Source organism: Alligator mississippiensis, chromosome 1 (genome assembly GCF_030867095.1).
Source record: "Alligator mississippiensis isolate rAllMis1 chromosome 1, rAllMis1, whole genome shotgun sequence".
Classification (NCBI taxonomy): domain Eukaryota; kingdom Metazoa; phylum Chordata; order Crocodylia; family Alligatoridae; genus Alligator; species Alligator mississippiensis.
In genome coordinates, this window is record NC_081824.1 from 407,676,254 (window position 1) to 407,695,834 (window position 19,581).

General features: G+C 46.2%; 1 protein-coding gene across 3 annotated transcripts in view; it reads right to left on the reverse strand.

Moving 5' to 3' along the window:
* SUGT1 (SGT1 homolog, MIS12 kinetochore complex assembly cochaperone) overlaps window positions 1-16,975 on the reverse strand; it is a 43,204-nt gene extending 26,229 nt beyond the window's left edge. Inside the window, exons 1-8 of one of the 3 annotated variants that reach the window (XM_019500506.2) lie at window positions 16,869-16,975; window positions 16,748-16,793; window positions 11,437-11,527; window positions 10,474-10,543; window positions 10,028-10,098; window positions 6,901-6,954; window positions 4,559-4,575; window positions 2,350-2,384 (exon numbers count right to left, since the gene is read on the reverse strand). In XM_019500506.2, the coding sequence (XP_019356051.1) occupies window positions 2,350-2,384; window positions 4,559-4,575; window positions 6,901-6,954; window positions 10,028-10,098; window positions 10,474-10,543; window positions 11,437-11,527; window positions 16,748-16,793; window positions 16,869-16,888 (404 nt within the window). In that variant the 5' untranslated portion in view covers window positions 16,889-16,975. Of the gene's footprint in view, window positions 1-2,349; window positions 2,385-4,558; window positions 4,579-6,900; window positions 6,955-10,027; window positions 10,099-10,473; window positions 10,544-11,436; window positions 11,528-16,747; window positions 16,794-16,868 lie in introns of those variants that run through there. The other 2 variants (XM_014608391.3, XM_014608392.3) reach the window with 2 other exon arrangements.
* Between the last annotated feature and the right edge of the window lie 2,606 nt (window positions 16,976-19,581).

Consider the following 19,581-nt stretch of genomic DNA (forward strand, 5'->3'; position numbering starts at 1 on the left):
CAAAGTAGCTGGTTTCTCTAGTATACAGCCAGAACTCTACTACTCCAACTTATATTGCCTGCATTTGACCCAGTCTGTGCCATCCCAGGGATGATTTGGAGAAGGGGGCAGTGGTATCAGGTGCATACAGGGGTACTTTTGCTTCTGGGTTCCTGTGGTGCTCGGTGCTTTTGCAGGGATGCTCAATATCCGTGCAACTTAAAAACCCTACATTTTCTGCCAAACTGCTTGTCAGTTAGTTCCATTGATGGCAACTAACCAGGCTTTGGGGCATCCCAGACTGATATGAGCTGGAAAACTGGGGGGGGGGGGGTGCCATGGCAGCTAGATGAATAGAAGGTATTCCTGCTTCTGAATTTCCAGGGATGGGGGCTGTCCAAGATCTGTGCAGCTTTTGAACAGCACTTTCCCCTCAAGCCTTTGAGCAATTTCATTCCATTCCTAGTAACTGACAAAGACCTTGGGCAGATCCCCAGAGCACCCTGGGTACCCCCTCTTCCCACCCTGCCCCAAATTAACTTGGGATGCCCAAAGCCTAGTCAACTTCACTTTGTTCATGGCAATGGATAAGCCACTTGGATAGAAATACTGTTTAAAAGGGACAAAGACATGGCACAGTCCCCAGAATATCCAGCTCCCTGGGAACCCAGAAGCAAGGGTCCCACCGGGCCAATCCTAGGGAAAGTCTTCTTAAGTCTGAGAAAGACCTTAGGGAATGTTTGGACTGAGCAAAACCTCAGGCACCCCACTGGAGCACCCAGCCCCTGGGAAAGGAGAAGCAGGCATCTAGGCAGTCCCCCTGCAAGCTACTGGCCACCCCTTAACCCCCAAATCAAGCTGTGATGCACCAAACCCTGGTATACTGTCAGGAATGAACTCAGTGTTAGTGAGAAAGGGTAGGAGGGTCAAAAATAACAACTGCAGGCAATTTACATCATAATATTCCTTTGCATCTAGCCAATTATGGTCTTCCTTTCCTGATCAGGGGAAACTGGGGCACTTGAGTCACTGGGAGGCTTGCTGTGCTGGGTATTCACTACCACCCCCTTATGGTGCTTTGACAGCACTACAATGGTTAAAAGATGTTTGTTCTGCTTAGAACCCTCCAATGTAGACCCCCTCTAAGCCAGGGCAATTGAACCAATTCCAATCAGTGGCATTTTTTGGAATAGTTCAAGCACTGTCTGTGTGCAGGCACAGACGGACATACTAAATATATTGCTGTTATGATTCAACTATTATGTCTGCATAAACCCAGAGCAGAACAGCTCCAACTTGAACCTTGCTACGATCAGGGTCAAAGTCAGGGCAATTTAGCTCACTTTTATGACTACAAGAAGATGCAGATTTAACAGCTGCAATGAAACACCCGATGGGCACTCTCCATCTTAAAATATACATTTAAATAATACATATACAGTGGAGCCGCATCTGACGTGGGGGTTAGGTTCTGAAGTCAGCTCTTAAGGCAAAAATCAGTGACTATACGCAGGGTGGGAGTGGGGGCAGGGCTTGAGTTTGCAGGCGGCACTGCCACTTACCTGGAGGCCCATTATGACGGTGACGGCCTCTGCCTCCAAAACCTCCCGCCACCGCCGCCACAGAGCTGTGCTTAGAGCTGTGCGGCCAGCAGCAGCAGCGCAGGGCAGGGTGGTGGTGGGGATGGCTGCGTGCCGCCCGGCCACCACCATGCTGCCGCTGCCGCCTGGCCACACAGCTCCAGGCACAGCTCCATGGCAACAGCGGGAGGTTTTGAAGGCAGTGGCTGTCACAGCCATAATGGGCCTCCAGGTAAGTGGCAGCGCCACGTGCAAACTCAAGCCCCGCCCCATCTCCCACCCCACGTATAGTTGAATTTGCGCAAGTTAAATGCGCGTATGATGCGACTGACCTGTATATAAATAAAACTCTCCTTGTTAAAATATAAATTTGTCTATACCCTGCTGCACAGAACAGAAACCTTAAGACATAAAAGGTTATGTAACATTTGGGGGTTAACTGTTGGACAGCATTCCCTTAAAACTGTAGTTTTTAAACACTTTTCTCCACCAAGTTTAATCTCTTCAAAATTGTCATTTAAGAAAATACCTCCCATCTTGCTTGAACATTACCAATGAAAAGAGAATGACCAGAAGACATTTTATTGAAAGCTAAATATTGCAGTCACCACAGAGAAAGCAGTTTGCTAGTTTTCCCCTACTCTGGCATGTAAAATTTCTTTTCCAGTTATGTATTACAAACCAGACTATACATTTTGGAACAATGACACACTACAAAATATATGTTATACACCAGGAACAATAACTAAAATGACTGTAATAGATATGTAATAAACATAAGACGACTTACTTGATCTTGGGTGGCCAAGTTTGCTGGTGGGTAGTCTGATTTTGGCCCATGACGTAAGGAAAGACATTAGAAAGAGAAACTTGGATCAAGTTAACAGTACACCATGATAGCATATAAGGTACACAGAAGTATTACAGTGAACAGCGCATTAACTAATATACAAAAGAAAGACAAAGTTCAATCCATTTATCAATCCGTAGCCAGTTATTTAAAGCAAATTTTAAAAAGTGTTGAAAATGGGGAGGGGGGGGGGGAAGGGAAGCAAGGGAAGATGGGGTGGGAGAAGGAAGAGCAAATAACTGAAACACTTAAGTCACAAAAGGACTTGGGCATAGAGCTGCTCAGCATTCTCACAACCCAAAACTGGGCACCTAAATTCCCTAAACTTTAAACAGGGAGGGTAAGCTACCTAGCATTGGCAGTGAAAGCGTAAAGCATGGAGGGGCACTTAAGCTGGCCAAAAGAGGGGTGCATCTGAAAATTGAAATTCTCTCTTGGACCAAGATGGGGTGTCTACCTGCAGCCCAGAGTTAGGTGCCTACAGAAGACTGAAATTCACATCCCAAAACCTATGCCTAGATTTAAATGCTGTCAAGCCACTTTAACTTTTAAAAGAAGACCAGGGATGCTAGTGGTCATGAACTGCCTACAGCTCTGAGTACTTATGCAGGAAGCACAAAGGCTGCATTCACTTTCCTACTGGCCTGATTTAAACCCAACCCACATATTCTGCCTTCCAAGATAATGCCATGAACTGCCAGGACAGCGCAAAAGCTCAGAAAATGGCACTCTCCAACTCTCACTGAAGATGTACCATATTATCAGAAGATCATTAAAGCCAGAGATGAAGTGCAAGAAGGAGTCTGACTCTAGCCCAGTGGCAAGGGCACTGACCTGCAAGACTGGAACAATGTGTTCTGGTCCCTTCTCCTAGGACTGGTCTATTTTTTTTATCCAAGGACTCTTCAATGCCGAAAAAATAATTAGAAGAAAGGACCAAAAACAAAGAATCAGGCAAGTAGCCTCTTCACTGAGCTGTAGTCATGCTCTCATTGCTTTTTCTGGCCCCAGGAATCTTGCTTTCTTTGCTGTACAATGGCAGAGCTTAATTATGAAAGTGCCAGAGACTAGGTTTTGCCTCAGTGTTCAGCACACAAGTATCTGGTTTATTACTCCTGAAGTACTGCACAGTATTAGGTACTTTAATGCTCAGCTGAGTCACAACAGTAATTGCTAGTGTGAGCACTCACGCCTAATCTTTAGGTGCCAAAAATTTAAGCACCAAACAGAAGCTAGGCAGTGTGTTTCTATGTACTGATTTATAAAACTTTGCTGGAATTCATCTAAGTTCCTTTGTGGATGTCACCCACAGCATTTTATAAATAATAATGAATACGACCCCTTCTCAGGTAGGCAAGTATTATATCCATTTGCAGATATCAAAAGAGACCCAAAGAAATTAAACTCCTGACCTAAAAATCACAAAAAGCCTCTAGAATAACATTGGGAATATTAGCTAGATGCCTTGCCTTTTGAACTTTTAACTATAAAACACAGGCCAAGGGAAGGCTGCCATTCTTGCTGGTCTCACTATTTTTGTCAAAGACTTTCCACATTGTACACATTTTACGTACATAAAGTTGGGGATATTTCGAGATCAACAGTCCAAGGCCCAACGCATTTCCAATGTAGTTTCAAAAGAGCTTGATACTTCTTGCAGGAACAAAAGTTCAAGGATTTTAGCATGACAACCAGAATATGCCAAACAAAACCCAAAACCAAGTCCCAGCAAAATAAAAGCCTGCATCAAAAAAAATGTGCAGCTATATGAATAATTCTACAAATTTAAGTCACTATATAATGTATCTATAAATTAAGAGCAACTGTGGCAGGTACAAGTAATTGATTAATCTTACAAAAATAAATCTTACAAATTGAACCTAGGAAAAAATTAAACTAGTTTTATTTTATTTAACTGCAATTAATTTGGAATTGTCCCCTTTATGTAGGCCCATCTGTTGTACTGAAACATTTAAGCCTCACACCAAAAAGCAAGAGTTTAGGAAAGTGTTAATGCTGAGAAATGTAATGCAGTAGGTTAGTTTCAGACCAAGTGGTATGAAGTAAGCCACTGAAATCTCAAAGCATGCACTTGTTTAATGTCATGACTATGATCAAAGCAGCAAGTATGTTAAGAAAAAGCCCTTACCGCTTCAGTCTGTGATCCTGCTGTAAGAAAGAGTTGCATTTTTTCAGACAAAAGCAACAACTTTAAATTGCATAGGTTCTTCTAACTTATTTCAATTATTCAGACTATTCTGCATTCATATCCTAAAACTATCTCGGGATTTAGCTCTAACTGACAAATTACACAAAGGGACAGCTACAATACGATATGTTCTTATTTATAAGTCTGAATTTTGTAACACCTTCACTGATAAGGCAAGAACTGTGGAAGAGCCTAATGACAAGAAGACTTCAAGGGGGAAAAAAGCAGCCAAGGCACAGTTAAAGATCATCTGATTCACTAATTAGTACTGTACCATCACCCATACATAAGGTTACAAATTTTAAAACCCTTATCAAATTATCTCATAACCTAGCCATGCAGAAGAGAGAGATAATAGACAGATAGAGAGACAGAATGAAAGTTATGGGAGCAACCTTAGCTATGAACAAACCTCATGATATGGCCATACAAACAGAAGTTTTAATTCTAGAATTTCAGCTTTTAAAACTTTAACTAGCATATATAAGGTTGGACCCCATTTTCCACAGGAAAACCGCAAAGCATGGAATGCGGTGCTTTTTCGTTTATTTTTTTTTTTATAGTGCATGAGGCAAGGTCTAAAGATTTTGACTTAGTATTCTGATTTACTGAAATTACAAATATTATGGTTTGAATTGCTTTGGCCAGATGATCTCAAAAGAATTAATGAAATGGCAACACAACAGAAAGGACAAAAATAAGACCATTTGAAAAGAAAGGGCAATTTTAGTCAGGCTAAGTAAAACTAACCCCAAGCCCCCCAAAAAGCAACAAAACATTAACACTTAAGGGGAGGGATGGGTTTCCTTTGGAATATTTGAGACAAAAATTTTGGGGGTCATATCTTTTATTGGACCAACAACTCAATGGTTGGAATAAAGTTAGACAAATAAAGTTAGAAAAGCTTTCAAATGCAAGACATTCTTTATCAGGTTTGAGTAGGGAATATTTGACATCGTCTCTTGAGGATGGAAAAACTTCTGTCACAGCTTTGCAAGGAATTCCTCCAGATCCAAGGCATTATTTGTCGGCTTTCATTATTTCTCCAGCCAAAATATAAAGCCATCTCAAAGTCATCATTAGATAGTACAGTTCTGCTGAAAGGAGGAGTGGCTACATATCCCACACTTGTAACTGTCAAGCCAACAAATAATGCCAAAGGGACATGTGTGTAGGTAGTAGGGCTGCGCGAAACAGCACTGTTCCGCTTTGACTTCCGTTTCAACGGAATAGTGTTTCATTTTGAGTTTCAAAAGCACTATTCTGTTTCATTTAATTGAAACTGTTATGCTGTTTCGACATTTTGCCCACAGGTTATAATGGGGAATCATGAAAATGCCTAAAAATTTGTCATTTCTTGCCTGGTTCGGATGACACTTGCAGGGATGGTAGCCCCATCTGAAGGCATGAAGCCTGCCATGTTTCAAGGAGATAGGTGTAGAGTTTTCTGGGAACTGCACCTCAAGGTGTTGACAAGCAAAACTCCTGTCACTTGCCAGCAGCGGCAGCCTCCTGTCATCCGGCCCGCAGATACGGGGGCCCACGCCCCCAGGAGGGCTGCACCAGACTCTTCCCAGGGGCGCGGGCCCCCAAATCTGCCCGCTGGATGACAGGAGGCAGCTGCTGCTGCTGGCTGGAACCGGTGCTGGGTGCAACCCATGCTGAACGCCAGGAAGACTGGTGCTGCTACAGGCCCCAGCTGGCAGCAACAGCATGCTATCATCCAGCATGCAGATCCGGGCATCCGCACCACCAGGAGGGCTGGGGGCCGTGCCAGAATCCTCCTGAGTGGCATGGCCCCCGGATCTGCGCCAGATGACAGGAGGCTGCTGCTGCCGGCTGGGACCATAAAATATCAGCACTTTTAGCTGTGCAAACAGCTAAACGTAATTCACAAGATGAACCAAGCAGCTCTCAATTACACAGTTGGCCCAATAAAAGATACCACAAAAAAGCTTTGCCTCTTGGACATTTCCTGAACCATCATGACAACAACACTCTAACCTTGCTAAGGTAAACCCAGAAATTTCAATCTAATCCATAGCATCGGAAACATTTTAAACCTGCTCTGGCCTTTTCTGGGTTCTTTACAACAAAAAGAATTGTTCAATTATTTTCCCCTAGTCAAAAAAATGAGTAAGAGCTGGCATTTTCAGAGTCATGGAAGGTTTAGAACCACTGCCTTAAACAAAAGGTAGTGCTAGAAAGATTCTATATTATAGAGAACGTTAGAAGTACATGATACATCAAAACAAGTACAAAATAAGTGAGAATACTCTTACTGTTTAATGCTTCTTCACATTTTTTCATCCAAATAGTAAAAGTGGTATCCACATCTGGAAGAGAATGAATATACATAACATCAGACTGCTTCAAGATCTAACTTAAAAAAAAAAAAAAAGCCTTTATATGAAATGAGACCACCATAAACAGATTTGCACTATGACCCAGCCCATGGATCTCCACAGACCCCACATGCTACATGGGGCACACACCAATCCTGGCCTCAGCCCTGCACCGCAACCTCAGCCACCTGTACTACATGCAGCACACTGACCCCGGGGGGCTCACTACGCATGCAGCATGTGGGGCCAGCACATGCCTGGACCCAAAGCTGCATGCAGAGCAGGAGGTGCAAACACAGGCTGCATGCAGCACCCTGCTGGACTGGCCCTCTGCACTGAGCTTTGATGTGTATGAACAGTCTGGTGCCCAATACGGACATGGCCCAGAGTGGGGCTGATGTACCTTATGTGCAGGCATTGCAAGTGGCACAGGGAGTCAGTCCCTATCCAACTCCCAAAATGACTCAGCAACCCTGAACCAGTGACAAAATTAATTTACAAACGTATTTTTTGGGGAGCCAATTTCATCTAAGCAGAAATGGGATTGCTTCCCTAGGAAAAGATGCAAAAAATAAAAAGTAATAAAATGGTACAGAGAAAGCAGTTGGAAGACAGACGAGACGGAGGAAGTGCAATTGCCAAATATGTAAAACAGGTAACTTTTGTTCTGAGGGGCAGTTCAAAGCAGAAAGTAGGCCTGTTGAAAGCTTCTGGGTCAAAAGTCTCATGGGGGACTTCCAAGTACAACTACAACTGCTGGAAAGGAAACACAGCAGTGCACGGGCAGTCCCGTACGTTCTAGTGTCACGGACAATTTTTTGGTACAAGTGCTGGAGAGGCCAAGTAAGAGGAAGCTTCTTCTTAACTTGCTGTTCCCCAACAGGTAAGAGTTTGTTGAAATCCCAGTGCAGACCCACTGTTCCCAGCCGCACCAGGTCATGTCTGTAGAGCTACAGCAGCCCCACAGGAGGGAAGCAGGGCAGGAGCTCAAGCCCACAGCCTGCCCCCCCCACCCCACCCCCAGAGGGCCAACACCTCCACATGTGGCTTCCCTTAAGGCTGCTAGAGCTGTTTCGGTTTCATGTGCCCCCGGCCAGGCACTCAGTCCACAAGCAGGGAGATGTGGAGCCAGCCAGGCACTCCATGTATTTCCCCAAGACCTCCCCACTCCCTCAGCCAGCTTCCACATCAGCCCTGCCCCGCAATACCCCAGCCCCCTGCAAGCCCCACTTACCAGTTCACAGGCTCCAAGAGGAAAGTAAGCCTGACCTAAGCCTTGTGACTAACTAAAAGCCGCAGTCTCTGCCCTTCCCCCCTCTCCCTTCTCCTGCCCTTCCCAGCAAGGTTGGGGCTTTCCTGCCCTTTTTTGGAAACAGCTCTTGCAGGCTGGAACTCTAACAGCCTGCAGAGCTCTTTGCAAAAGCAAGAAATCCATGGGTTTCTCTGATAAAACCAGGAAATCCACGGTTTCCTCTGTTTTTCTGTGGGAAACGAAAAAACCCAGATCCCTGATTATGACAATATACTGAAAGAACTAGTCAGATTTAGTCTGGAGAAAACTTCTTCAAAACTTGAAGCGTGGTTATAAAGAGGATGGAGATGCATTATTCTCTCTGGTCACAAAGAAGAGTTATTCTCTGTGGTCTCAGACAGCAGCAAAGTTAAGGTGGATCTTAGGAACTCCTTCTTTGAGGGCAATTAAACATTGAAAGCAGTTACCAAAAGAGGCTGTGGATTCCTCCGTCCTTGGAAATTTTCAAGAGCTGGACTACATGAACTCCTCGGTTCTCTCCCAACCTTACTTTTCTATGATTTGCACAATCTTCCTAGTCTCATAACAAAGGTGGAAAACTGAAATCTGACTTAAAAGAAATACTTACTTGCCTACGCGCACACCAACCCAAACCAGATTATTTGCCTTTGAAATTCATTGCCACAGGAAGTCATTAAGGCAGACACCTTAGCAAGATTCAGAAGAGATGGGGAATTGTATGTCAAGAGAACAAAATTCTGGAAGGAATATTAAGCTTCTTGGTTCAAGGCTTAATACAATTTCCTTACTCTAAAGAGATCAGGATGAGACCTGATACTGGGGAGAAAATGCCATATCTGTAAAATACAAGGTTGTTAGCTTTTCTTCCAAGGCATTATTAGGATTCATAAAAACAGACATGTGATGGACCTTTGGTAATTACCTCATCCATCTGGTGCTTAATTTCAAATAAACTTGCATGGTTTCAAATAGTCACTGTTCCCTCCCTACCTCCTAGGGAAAAAAAAAAAAAATGTCCATTTTTGGGGGGGTTGCCTTTTGGAGAAGGTATGGGAAGCTGAACAGTTACAGCCACCTTTGTAGAAAATAATTTATTCTGAACTCTCTTGCAGTTTATATGAAGCCAGATAAATGACTGAACCTTTTCTTCCCTATGCCTAGACAGAATGCCTATTTTAAATGCTCCAATCTCTGCCAGTCTGAAGACCATAATAATCAAGACAAATATACTTAAAATGCTACAAACAGATAGCCATTAGTTCAACCCAAAAAACCCTGAAGGCTGAAAGTGATGAAACATTAAATATATTTTTGTAATTTTTAGTGTAATCTAATTTAATATTTGTCAGCCAAAATATATATGCATAGTTGTATAATTTATAAGAAACTGAGTCCAAAGAAAGATTTGTTTTGCTTGGTTCACAATTTCAGAATAAGAGGAACTTGTTTTATCTGCAGGCTTTTTATGGTGTTTATCAACATATACTCGGGTGTTTGGAGTAACCAAGTACTGACTTCAACAAATCTGAAGCAGGAAAATAATCCCATTTCATAAAGAGAGAATACAGACATTTTTCAAAAATGGCTTGTGATTTTTGGTGCTCATCTTCAGAAAGGGCCCAATTTTTATACAGTGGGCATTCAGTACTTCCTGAAAATGAACCTATTGAATATCTCAAGATGAGCATCTAAAAAAATCCCTAATTTTTCTATAAAAACTTAAAAATTTTTAGTTTGTAAAAAGTGTAAAAAGAACTGCATTTGTATAAGAAGTGTAGTTCTGATACTTACTGTCCAATATCTGTCCCTCTTTGAAAGAGTCCAGCGCAGAAGCATAGTTTTTGATATGGTATTCACCTATCCTGGCATGCACACACACACACAAACAGATAATAAAAGAGGATAGTAGTTAATACTCAATTACAATTATATTTCTGGGGATCATGGTATATTTTACTTTATGATAGTTTGGTGAAAGATAAGTGCACTATTTATTGTTTGCCTTCACTGGGCACTGACTACATGCTTTCTTTCCCACTACTCATCTAACTCTATCCTGAGACTAAGAGTCACCATCCACTAATTTCTATTTATTCAATGTTCGGTAAAAAAAGGCACCCAAGACCTATCATACAATGCAAGTAAATACTAATATTAGACTTACAGTTTTAAGACTGTGCAGTTCTAAAACAATAATTGGAAACTTACTGCATTTGGCATCTAAAATGGATACATACCCTTTCCTGAGAAAGGCTGTAGTATTACTAGGGTTGAGGTCCAGAGACTTCTTTGCATCTGCAACAGCATCTGAACAAAGTCAATTACACGAGCGTAAGAATCTCACTATTCAAGCCATGAATCTAAAGTAAAAAAATATAAAGCAAGCTAACAATTCAGTACTAACTTTCAGCAATAACTACACACCTGCAAAGGCATTGGTATCCCATCCTAGAAACCATGAACATACCTTAACATTTGCCATTATCTCATAGTATGCACCAAAGTCACACAACTGAAGTGACATAGAACAAATAGGTATCAATATTCTTTACCAAAACTATTTTAACTTGTTTTTTCTATACACAGCTGTATTGCTAAGAAAAACGAGGTATAACCTTGCTTCAGTCCAATGCCCTGCCTGTGCTTAAGGCATAATATATTCATCCAAATTTGTTTAAAGACGCACGGAACCAGTTTTTGTTTCTAAAACAAAATATAATTTTACGTGTTTGTTACACAGCAGTTTGTTTAAAGAATACAATTCTAAGTTCATGTTCCTACTATGAAAAAGTTTGTTATTTTAGAATTTGCCATACATGAAAATCTCTACCAAGGTGACATACCATGGTGTGGTGACAAATCTTAAAACAGGAAAAAAAATAAAAGGTGAGCCTGCAACCTAAATCTGTTCAACAAATCAACAAGTGATACAGTGAAGAAACAAGGTATTCTTTCATCAATGTACTCAACATTTTCAGACCGTGAATGCCCTAGGCTCACTGAAAGACCAGAGAACTGAAATTATCAAATATTAGAGAGCTACGTTAATGGTACATCTTATAAATTGATACAACCCAATTACAAATGACAAATTTCCAAGATTACTGCTATATTTTGCTTGACTTAAGACATTTTTCTGTAAGGAATCTGTTATATTTTGGTCTAAAAACCAGTAAAGAATGTAGTTTAAGAGATGTTACCTAAGTAATTCTGAAGAAGAATATGAGCATATGCTCGTTGACAGTAGTGTTCTGCATCATCTGGAGTCTGTTCCAAAGCCGTTGTCAGTTTCTGCAAATCCAAATATAAAAATTGAATGTGACAGCTTACATAAAACCCTTTAACAACAGAGGAGAGCATATAGCCCAATGAAAGTTTTTGTTTGAAAGAAAAAAAAACAAAACACAGATTATCAATTATCACAGTTTTGCTGTACAAAAAGTTACACTACAGTCAAATATCCTTAAGGTTGTGTTGCCCAGTTAAGTCTGTGTTGCCACCAATCCACCACCAAATTCCTGGGCATAAAGCCCTGTTGGAGATGTATGTCTGCTGCAAATGACAGGTGCATTGATTTCCACAGCCACCACTGCTCACCCCTCAGCCTCTGCTACCAAGATCCAGCCTGCGAGGAGTGTTAAGTTTGACACCTCCATGTTAGACTTAACAGATAAAGTCTAAATTATAAGTGTGACTCCCTACACATTTATTCAAATGATTTTAGTCAAAATCAAAAACAGCAAGTTTTGAATGAAAAATAAAAGCTAAGCTACAGTCACTGCTATGGTAAGCATATACAACAGAAACCAATGTATATCTACCCATAACATCATCTCTTTAATTTATTCTTCAGCCACATTAAGTTCAGACAACAGGACTATATCTCACAGTGCTTTCAATGTCTAATACAATAAAAAAAACACCTGCATAACAGAGGCACCAAAGATGCAAGTTTAACCTTGCTCCCAGCTCATGCTGGAGATGACTCCCAAATAATTTAGCTGTAAATGGGTACCTACTCATTCATACAGGGCAGTCAAAGGCATCTGGACATGCTAGCCACATCCCCTTGTGCAGATGTAGGCTGGCTACTGAAACAGGTACAACTTCATTACACTAGCCAGGTTGGCAAGGTTCTGGAGCCATGGGCCAGATCAACCTAGCTCTGGTCCCAGAAGGGTCAGTGCTTCCAACCCAGCACATAGCTGCCACTGCACTCACCATGCCACCTGACTACAGAACACACCACACTGGTAGAGCTGGCTTCACAGGCTGTATGTTGCTGACTAGCATACTGAGCAGTCAGGCATGGGTGGATCTCTGACCTAGACCTCTGGACAATAATTCTACTTGCTGAGCTATAATTTTACTGGATTCCTACTTTCAGAACTCAACTACCCACCATGAGGCAGGTTGAAATGTTGAGAGCTTGCAGGAACCTCAAGTGCCTTGAGGAACAGACAGACCAGTCTCATAGTAAAGGTTTTGGGTTGGTGTTCAGAGATGAACACCTTAAGGAACCATTCCTTGCATTTCAACATGGCAGAATGAGCCTAGAGAGCACCTGTAGCAATGAATTCCGGATTGTCCCAACAAAGGACTAGGATGAAGGAGGAAAGGCCAAACCATATGAGTAGAAAAGCAGTAGGGAGGCCCGTTACACAACTGCACTCCTAAGGATTCAGCGCATTGTTTTGCAGTTCAAAACAAATGCAGTTCAAAGTCTCAAGTCTGACACTGCAAGTCCACCAGGGGAACAAATATCACTCGTCTTCCATGACCTCCCATAGCTATTGTAACAAAGCACTGGCCAGAAGTGGGGAGGCTTATGAACAATGTAAACAAGTTTGTCACCAAGAAAAGTCTGTGAAACTCCTAGCCATGCGAATGATGCCAGTGCGACCACAAAAGTGGGCTACTCTCAAAATTAAGTGTAAAACGCTCTTCTGACCCTTCCCAGGAAGTTCCTCTCTCAAACAGGGATGGATCCAGAGAGCGCACAGTGGTAGATCATATGCTCTTTCACACCACACAGCAGCCAGAGACTTTTTAAAAGTCCCTATAACAAGTGAAAACACTCTCTCTCGGCACCTCTTCCCTTCCCCTCTATACTCAGCAGCACTCCTTCCTCTCTTCTCTTCCCCTCCCATTTCTCACCTGCTACTGGTGCTGTAACCATTGGAGGGTGGGGGGAGCTTCAGAGCAGCTCCTGTACTGCTCCCATTAGTGCAGGGGCAGGCAATTATTTTGAACGGAGGGCTGCTTACCCAGTTTTGGCAGCTGTCCAGGGCCACATGGGTAGCCCCGCCCCTTGACAGGTGCCCCACCCCCTGGTCACTACCTTGGGACCAATGTCCCAGGGCCAGCACCAGTGGGGCCCAAAACGGGGCACAGGCCAGCAGGGATCCGTGGAGCTGGGCTGGGCTGCACCAACAGGGAGGGGGGGAGCTGGCCCGGGTCCACAGAGCCCCTGCCAGCTGGGACCCCACACTCCTGCCACCCTGCTCTAGGCTCCACTGGCACCGGTCCCGGGACACCCATGCAGGCCCTGTGCTCCTACTGGCTCCCCGCCTGCTCACACCAAGTGCCCCCCAGCCCCAGTACAGGCAGGGGGCAGCACACAGCCCCAACCCCCTGCTCGCCAGCAGGGAAGAAGCTGGTGCTAAGCATGGGGAAAAGTGACCCCTCACCTGCCCCACGGCCGGCACCCCGCATTGCAGGCGCTCGCAGCCTGTGCAGGGCTGTTCAGAGCAGGCATAGGCAGCCCCAGGCAGGCTGCAAGCAGCTGCAGTGCAGGGCACTGGCCATAGGGCAGGCGAGGAGCTGTTTTTCCCCGCGTTCAGCACCAGCTTGTAACCCGCCCCACTGCCAGCCTGCAAGTGGGGCCGGATTACAAGGTGGTGCTGAGTGCGGGGAAGAAAGCAGCCCCTCCCCACCCCATGCTGAGTGCTGCAGCCACTCGCAGCCTGCCTGGGGCTGTCTGTGCCTGCTCCGGACAGCCCCCCCGTGGGCTGCGAGCGCCTGCAGCGCAGGGCACCAGCCATGGGGCAGGAAAGGGGCTGCTTTTCTCCACACAGGGAAGGAGACCAGGGAAAAGCTGAGCGCGGGGGGGAAGGGGTCCCTCTCCCGCCCCGTGCTGCAGGCGCTCGCAGCCTGCAGAGGGCTGTCTGGAGCGGGCACAGGCAGCCCCACACAGGCTGCAAGCAGCTGCAACACAGGGCACTACAGCGTGGGGCACCAGGCCCCAGAAGGGGCTTCCAGCTGGGGGGTGGGGCCAGGCAGGCCCCCTGTTGATGGAGCCTGCCAGGCTTCCCCTGGGTCCTACTGCCCTTGGTTCCTGTCATTTTTGACAGGAACCAACAGCAGAGAAATATTAATTTTCCAAGTTTTTTTAGGGGCCCCGTGGGCTGGACAGAATGGCCTCACGGGTCAGATTTGGTCTGCAGGCTGGATTTTGCCTGCCCCTGCGTTAAGTGTGTGGGGAGCCAGGCTCACCTGGGAATAGCAGTAGCAACAGGGAGGTTCCCCCTCACTGCTGGGTCCCTCCATGGAGTTCCCCTCTAGCCCAGCCCAGGAACAGACACAGGCAAGAGTCCAACTGTTGCTGTTCCTGGCCCTGGCCCAGTCTGGCTTCCCACAGCCCTCAAATGGAGTGAGATAGGAGAAGCCATGACAGCAACAGACAGTAGACCTCCCTGAGCCCAAAGGCAGAAGTGGTGAGGGGGAGAAAAGGGTTGCTTCTGAGTAGGGAGGGGAAAGAAGAGAGGTACTGAGAAAGGAGAGGATATTTACCTGGAAGGGAGGGTGTCTTGGTTGGGTATGGGTGGGGGAGGCGCTGGGACCCAGGGACATAACCAGAAGCTACACCAGAGTCCACTCTTGTGAGATGTTGCATAGCTAATTGGCTGGCGATGATGACAGAACAAGGCGCAAAGGTCTTGAGTGGCAGCAAGGGAAGTTTAGGTTAAATTAGGGTTGGCAAGCCAGTCAACTGATCAATCAAATGCTGTCAATTGACTGCCTATTTCATGACTGGTCAAAGATTATAGCAATTTTACACACAAAAAACCTACACTTTTTTGTAGTTTTCTGAACAGAAAACTTTAAAAAAAAAATTTTGACACATTTCTTAATGGAAAATGTATGCTTTTTCTGAGTATTTGGACTTATTGGCAATTTTTTCCCCCAATGTTTGACCCATAGTTCATTGGCTATTTGATCCAGTCAATTGACCAAGATTTACTTGACTGGTCAAATACCCAACCCTAGGTTACATATTAGCAAAAACTCTCTCACTAGGAGGATAGTAAAGCACTGGAACAGGCTACTTAGAAAGGCGGTGGGTTCTCTATCCACAGAGGTTTTTAAGACCTGGTTAGACAAAGCCTTGGCTGGGATGATCTAGCTGGGGATAGTCCTGCTTTGAGCAGGGGTTGGACAGTGTTTCTCAACCCAGGGGTCACGACACAAAAGTGGGTCACAAGAATATATAAAAGGGTCATGAGCAAACTTTAAAAACAAGTTTTCCTTTAGAGGAGAAAAATGTGGGAAACTGCAGCTTTTCCCTTGCAGGCTGGCAGTTCCAGCCTGCAAGGGGCTGCCTGGGGTCCCCCTACCCCACAACCTCCTCACCCCACACACTGGGGGGCTGGGGCCTGGGGGCAGCAGGTCAGGAGTGAGCAGCACTGGGTCGGGACTGGCCATCAATGTTTACAAATGGGTACTGGCACAAAAAAGGCTGAGAACCACTAGACTAGACCTCCTGAGGCCCCTCATTTTTTATGATCTTGTATCAGTATCTGGTAATGATAAACAAGCAGCTACATATTTTACCAGAGTAAAAATACCGCCAATGTCAACACAGAGAAAAATAGGAAGAAAGGGAAGCTGGGCAGTAAGAGAGGCATGCCAACAAGGCGAGGCTGACACAGGTAAGATTTTTTGGAAAACCAATAAAGCAATCACAGAAACAGCCTGTAAAGCAGTAGTAAAAATAAGAAGGTGCAAGTAAGAAAATGTCTAGGAAGAGTTTGGGAACAAAGGGCTGCTGGACTACAGCCCTGACTGTCTCAGTGAGACTCTGAACTGCTGGACCAACAGGCCAGAGACCAAGACTGGCTTGCAAGGAAAGGAGCGTGCTTTCTAACTTAAGTGTGCAGAAGCAGACGGCTCCGGCACAGAAGCCCCTGCCTCCTCAGCAGTGTCCCCTCAGGAGCACATAGGTTCCCCCCCCCACTTCCACCCCTCCTCGCACCCCCTTAGCTCCCCCCAGGGGAACAAACCATTTGGGTGCGGGGGGTGAAGACACAACCAGCCCCTGTACTCAGGCCATTAGGCCCCGGGTAGAACGCTCGGATCCACCCCCCACCCCGGGGCGCCTTGGTGCGGCCGCCGCACTCGCTCTATTAAGCCCCGAACTAAGCGAACCATGCGGCGCCGGGCGGGGGGGATGGGACTGGGAAGAAAGAGACGCACCCTGCGGCGAGACCCAGCCCCGCCCCCCAGCCTCACCTGCACCGCCGCCACCGGGTCGCAATCGATGTCCGCGTCCGAGAACCTGCCGAGAGACACAGCGTTAGCGCGGGGCGGGCCGCCGGCGGCTGGCACAGCGGGGAAGGGCACCGGGACTCACCGCGGAGAAGCCGCCGCCATCGCACCCGCCCCCAGGAAACTTCTGGAGAAACCAAGTCCCAGCCGCCGCGCCACCGCGCGAGGGCTGACGGGACGGAGGGGGTATGCCGTGCGCCCTACGCGGCCTCACGTGATGGCCATAGAGCGGGAGGACTGGCCGGAATAGAAGGACTCCTGCGCTGAGCCACTGGTGGGTGGGGCGCTAATAGCGTCGCGCGCAGGCGCCACCCGCCCCTTGGCCCGATGATGCCGTCTGTGTCTAGTGGCCATTGGACTGCTGTTTCCGTCGGTCTGCGCACGCGCGGGCGGTGCCACAGCGTCCCCTGGCGGCCGGCTGGACTAGACCCCTCAGCAAGGGAGGGGCTGGGGACTCCCTGCCCGCGCCTGCGTAGCCGCGGCTGAGGGCGGGGTCAGGGCCCGGGTTGGGGCGCGGCCCGGCGGGGTTGTGCGGATGCGTTGTAAGGCTGCAGAGCGCGCGGTTGCTGTCGTGTGCGTACGGACATTTCACCCCTGTACAATGTATGACGATTAAAAGTGCTCAAAATATATGCGGTCTGCTGTCCACATTGTATCCATATTGGTCTAGAGAAAAAAGCAATCAGAACGGGGTAGAGGTGATATCCTTTATTAGACCAACTAGATTTTTGCACAAAAAGATTCTTTAATTGCAAGCTTTCAGGCACCAGCACCCTTCATCGGGCATCGGCGAAAAGATTGTAAAAGTTCTCCTGATAGAAATGAAAGTTCATATTTCCTAGGAGAGTCAAAGGTGATAAAATCTCCAGTTTGGAACAGCTCATTTTATATGCAGAGAAAAGCTGCAATAGTCTGTTTACCTCCAAGTTGTTTGGTGTCAAGCAGGATGTAGTCATGTTTCCTTCTGGCGTTTCATACTTGACAGACGAGTTAATAGATGGAAAGCTCTTCTGGGCCAGCATTTCTTATGTGCTAATATGTCTCTGAGCTCTGATGAGGCTCTGCCATGCAGCAAAAGCAAAACCCTAGCCGCTCTCAGGGAGTCTTAACTGAGTTTGGGGTTTGAAGCCAGCATTGTCTTATGACCAAGGATCCTGGTTTTCTCTAATAAAAAACAAAACGAAACACATTTTTGGATATAAAATATTAACTCAAAGTCCACATTTGTCCACAATTAAAATGAAACCTACCACACACACGCATAGCGTTTCACTTTAATCACTGGAAAATGGATTTGGGAGGAGTGGGGTTATATCCAAAAATTTGGGGGTTTTTTCCTCAGAGAAATCTAGGATCCCTGCTTATGACTGCTCGCCTCAAAATAAAGAAATGCTTCAACTTTGATGACCCAGTTCTCACTCAGTCACTCACTCGCTCCTAAGTACGGTGACCAAATGGAACAATGGACAAATACCTCATTGAGCCAAATTACCTCTTGACCATGGCCAGGGTCCTTTTCTGGTCCTTCTTCCTCTGATTCTCTGGTTAATGTGAAATCCAGGACACTGCCCCCCACCTCCACTACAGGCAAAAACAGGGGCGAGGCACCACTGGTGTTACTACTCAGAAAGTGAAGGAGTCAATGGCCTGTTTAGGAATCTAAAAGTTTTCTTTACTTCACAGGTGGTGGTTCCTTCCAGCTGCTGCTGTGGCCCCTGGTCCCTGACTCCATGAAGACTGGTTGCATGCACAACCCCGGCCCTGGCCCAGCCTGCACCTACTCTGGCCAGAGTGGACTACCTCCAGACCAGCCAAGACCCATGTGCACACCACCGGCCCTGAGCTGCCCCACCCTCGCTCTAGATCACCCGCCCACGAGTGGCAGTGGTGGCAACTGGGCAGAAGCTGCTGCTGGGCATGGGGGAAAAGCAGCCAATTCCTCCTCATCACTGCTGGGCTATTCTTGCTCTGCTGCCTGGAGCCTGCACCCAGGCTGCCCTGTGGCTCATCTCCATTGCGGTCACCACTGCCACCAGTGCTGCCTCTGGGCCACCCAGCAGGGCAGCAGTAGCAGTGGAGAGGAGGTGCAGGACAACCTGGGCGCAGGCTCCAGGAGGTTGCAACAAGAAGGACCTGGTAATGGTGAGGGGGGAGGTGGCTCCTTTTCCCCTGCACGCAGCAGCAGCTTCTGCCTGGCTACCACAGCTGCTCATTGTGGGCAGGCCAGTCTGGAGCAGGTATGGGGTGTGCCATGGTCAGGGCTGTGTACATGGGTCCCAGTTAATCTAGGGTTTGTCCACTCCAGTCAAGGCAAGTCCAGAGCAGAGGCAGGTCAGGGCTGTGTGCTCAGCTGCTGCTGGTCACTAGTGGCAGTGGCGGGGAGGAGCTGCAAGGCAAGGGGGTGGGGGTCAGGAAGAGGGGGTGCTGACCGACCCATGACAGCTCCCCAAAACCGCCTATGCTGCTCACGGACCCAAATAATTGCCCATCGCTATTATAGAGCTTGTCTTTCTCTAATAGACAAGTTTTCCTCAGATTTTTGAGCACACGTGCATGCATGTAGGAGTGCTTCAACCAAATAAAACTATCAATATCAATAAGTGTTCCCATATACTCTATCTAGCACTAAAAAACGGGATGGTAAGCTGCCTTTAATTTTGTGAACATGGCCAATAAAACTCCTGACTAGAAACCTTACTGTTTTTCGTAGCTTTCACACTGTGAATGGGAGTGGAATTCTGTTCATTTTAAATGGTTTCCTCCATAAAGGAATTTTCCACACTCCATATTATGAACAC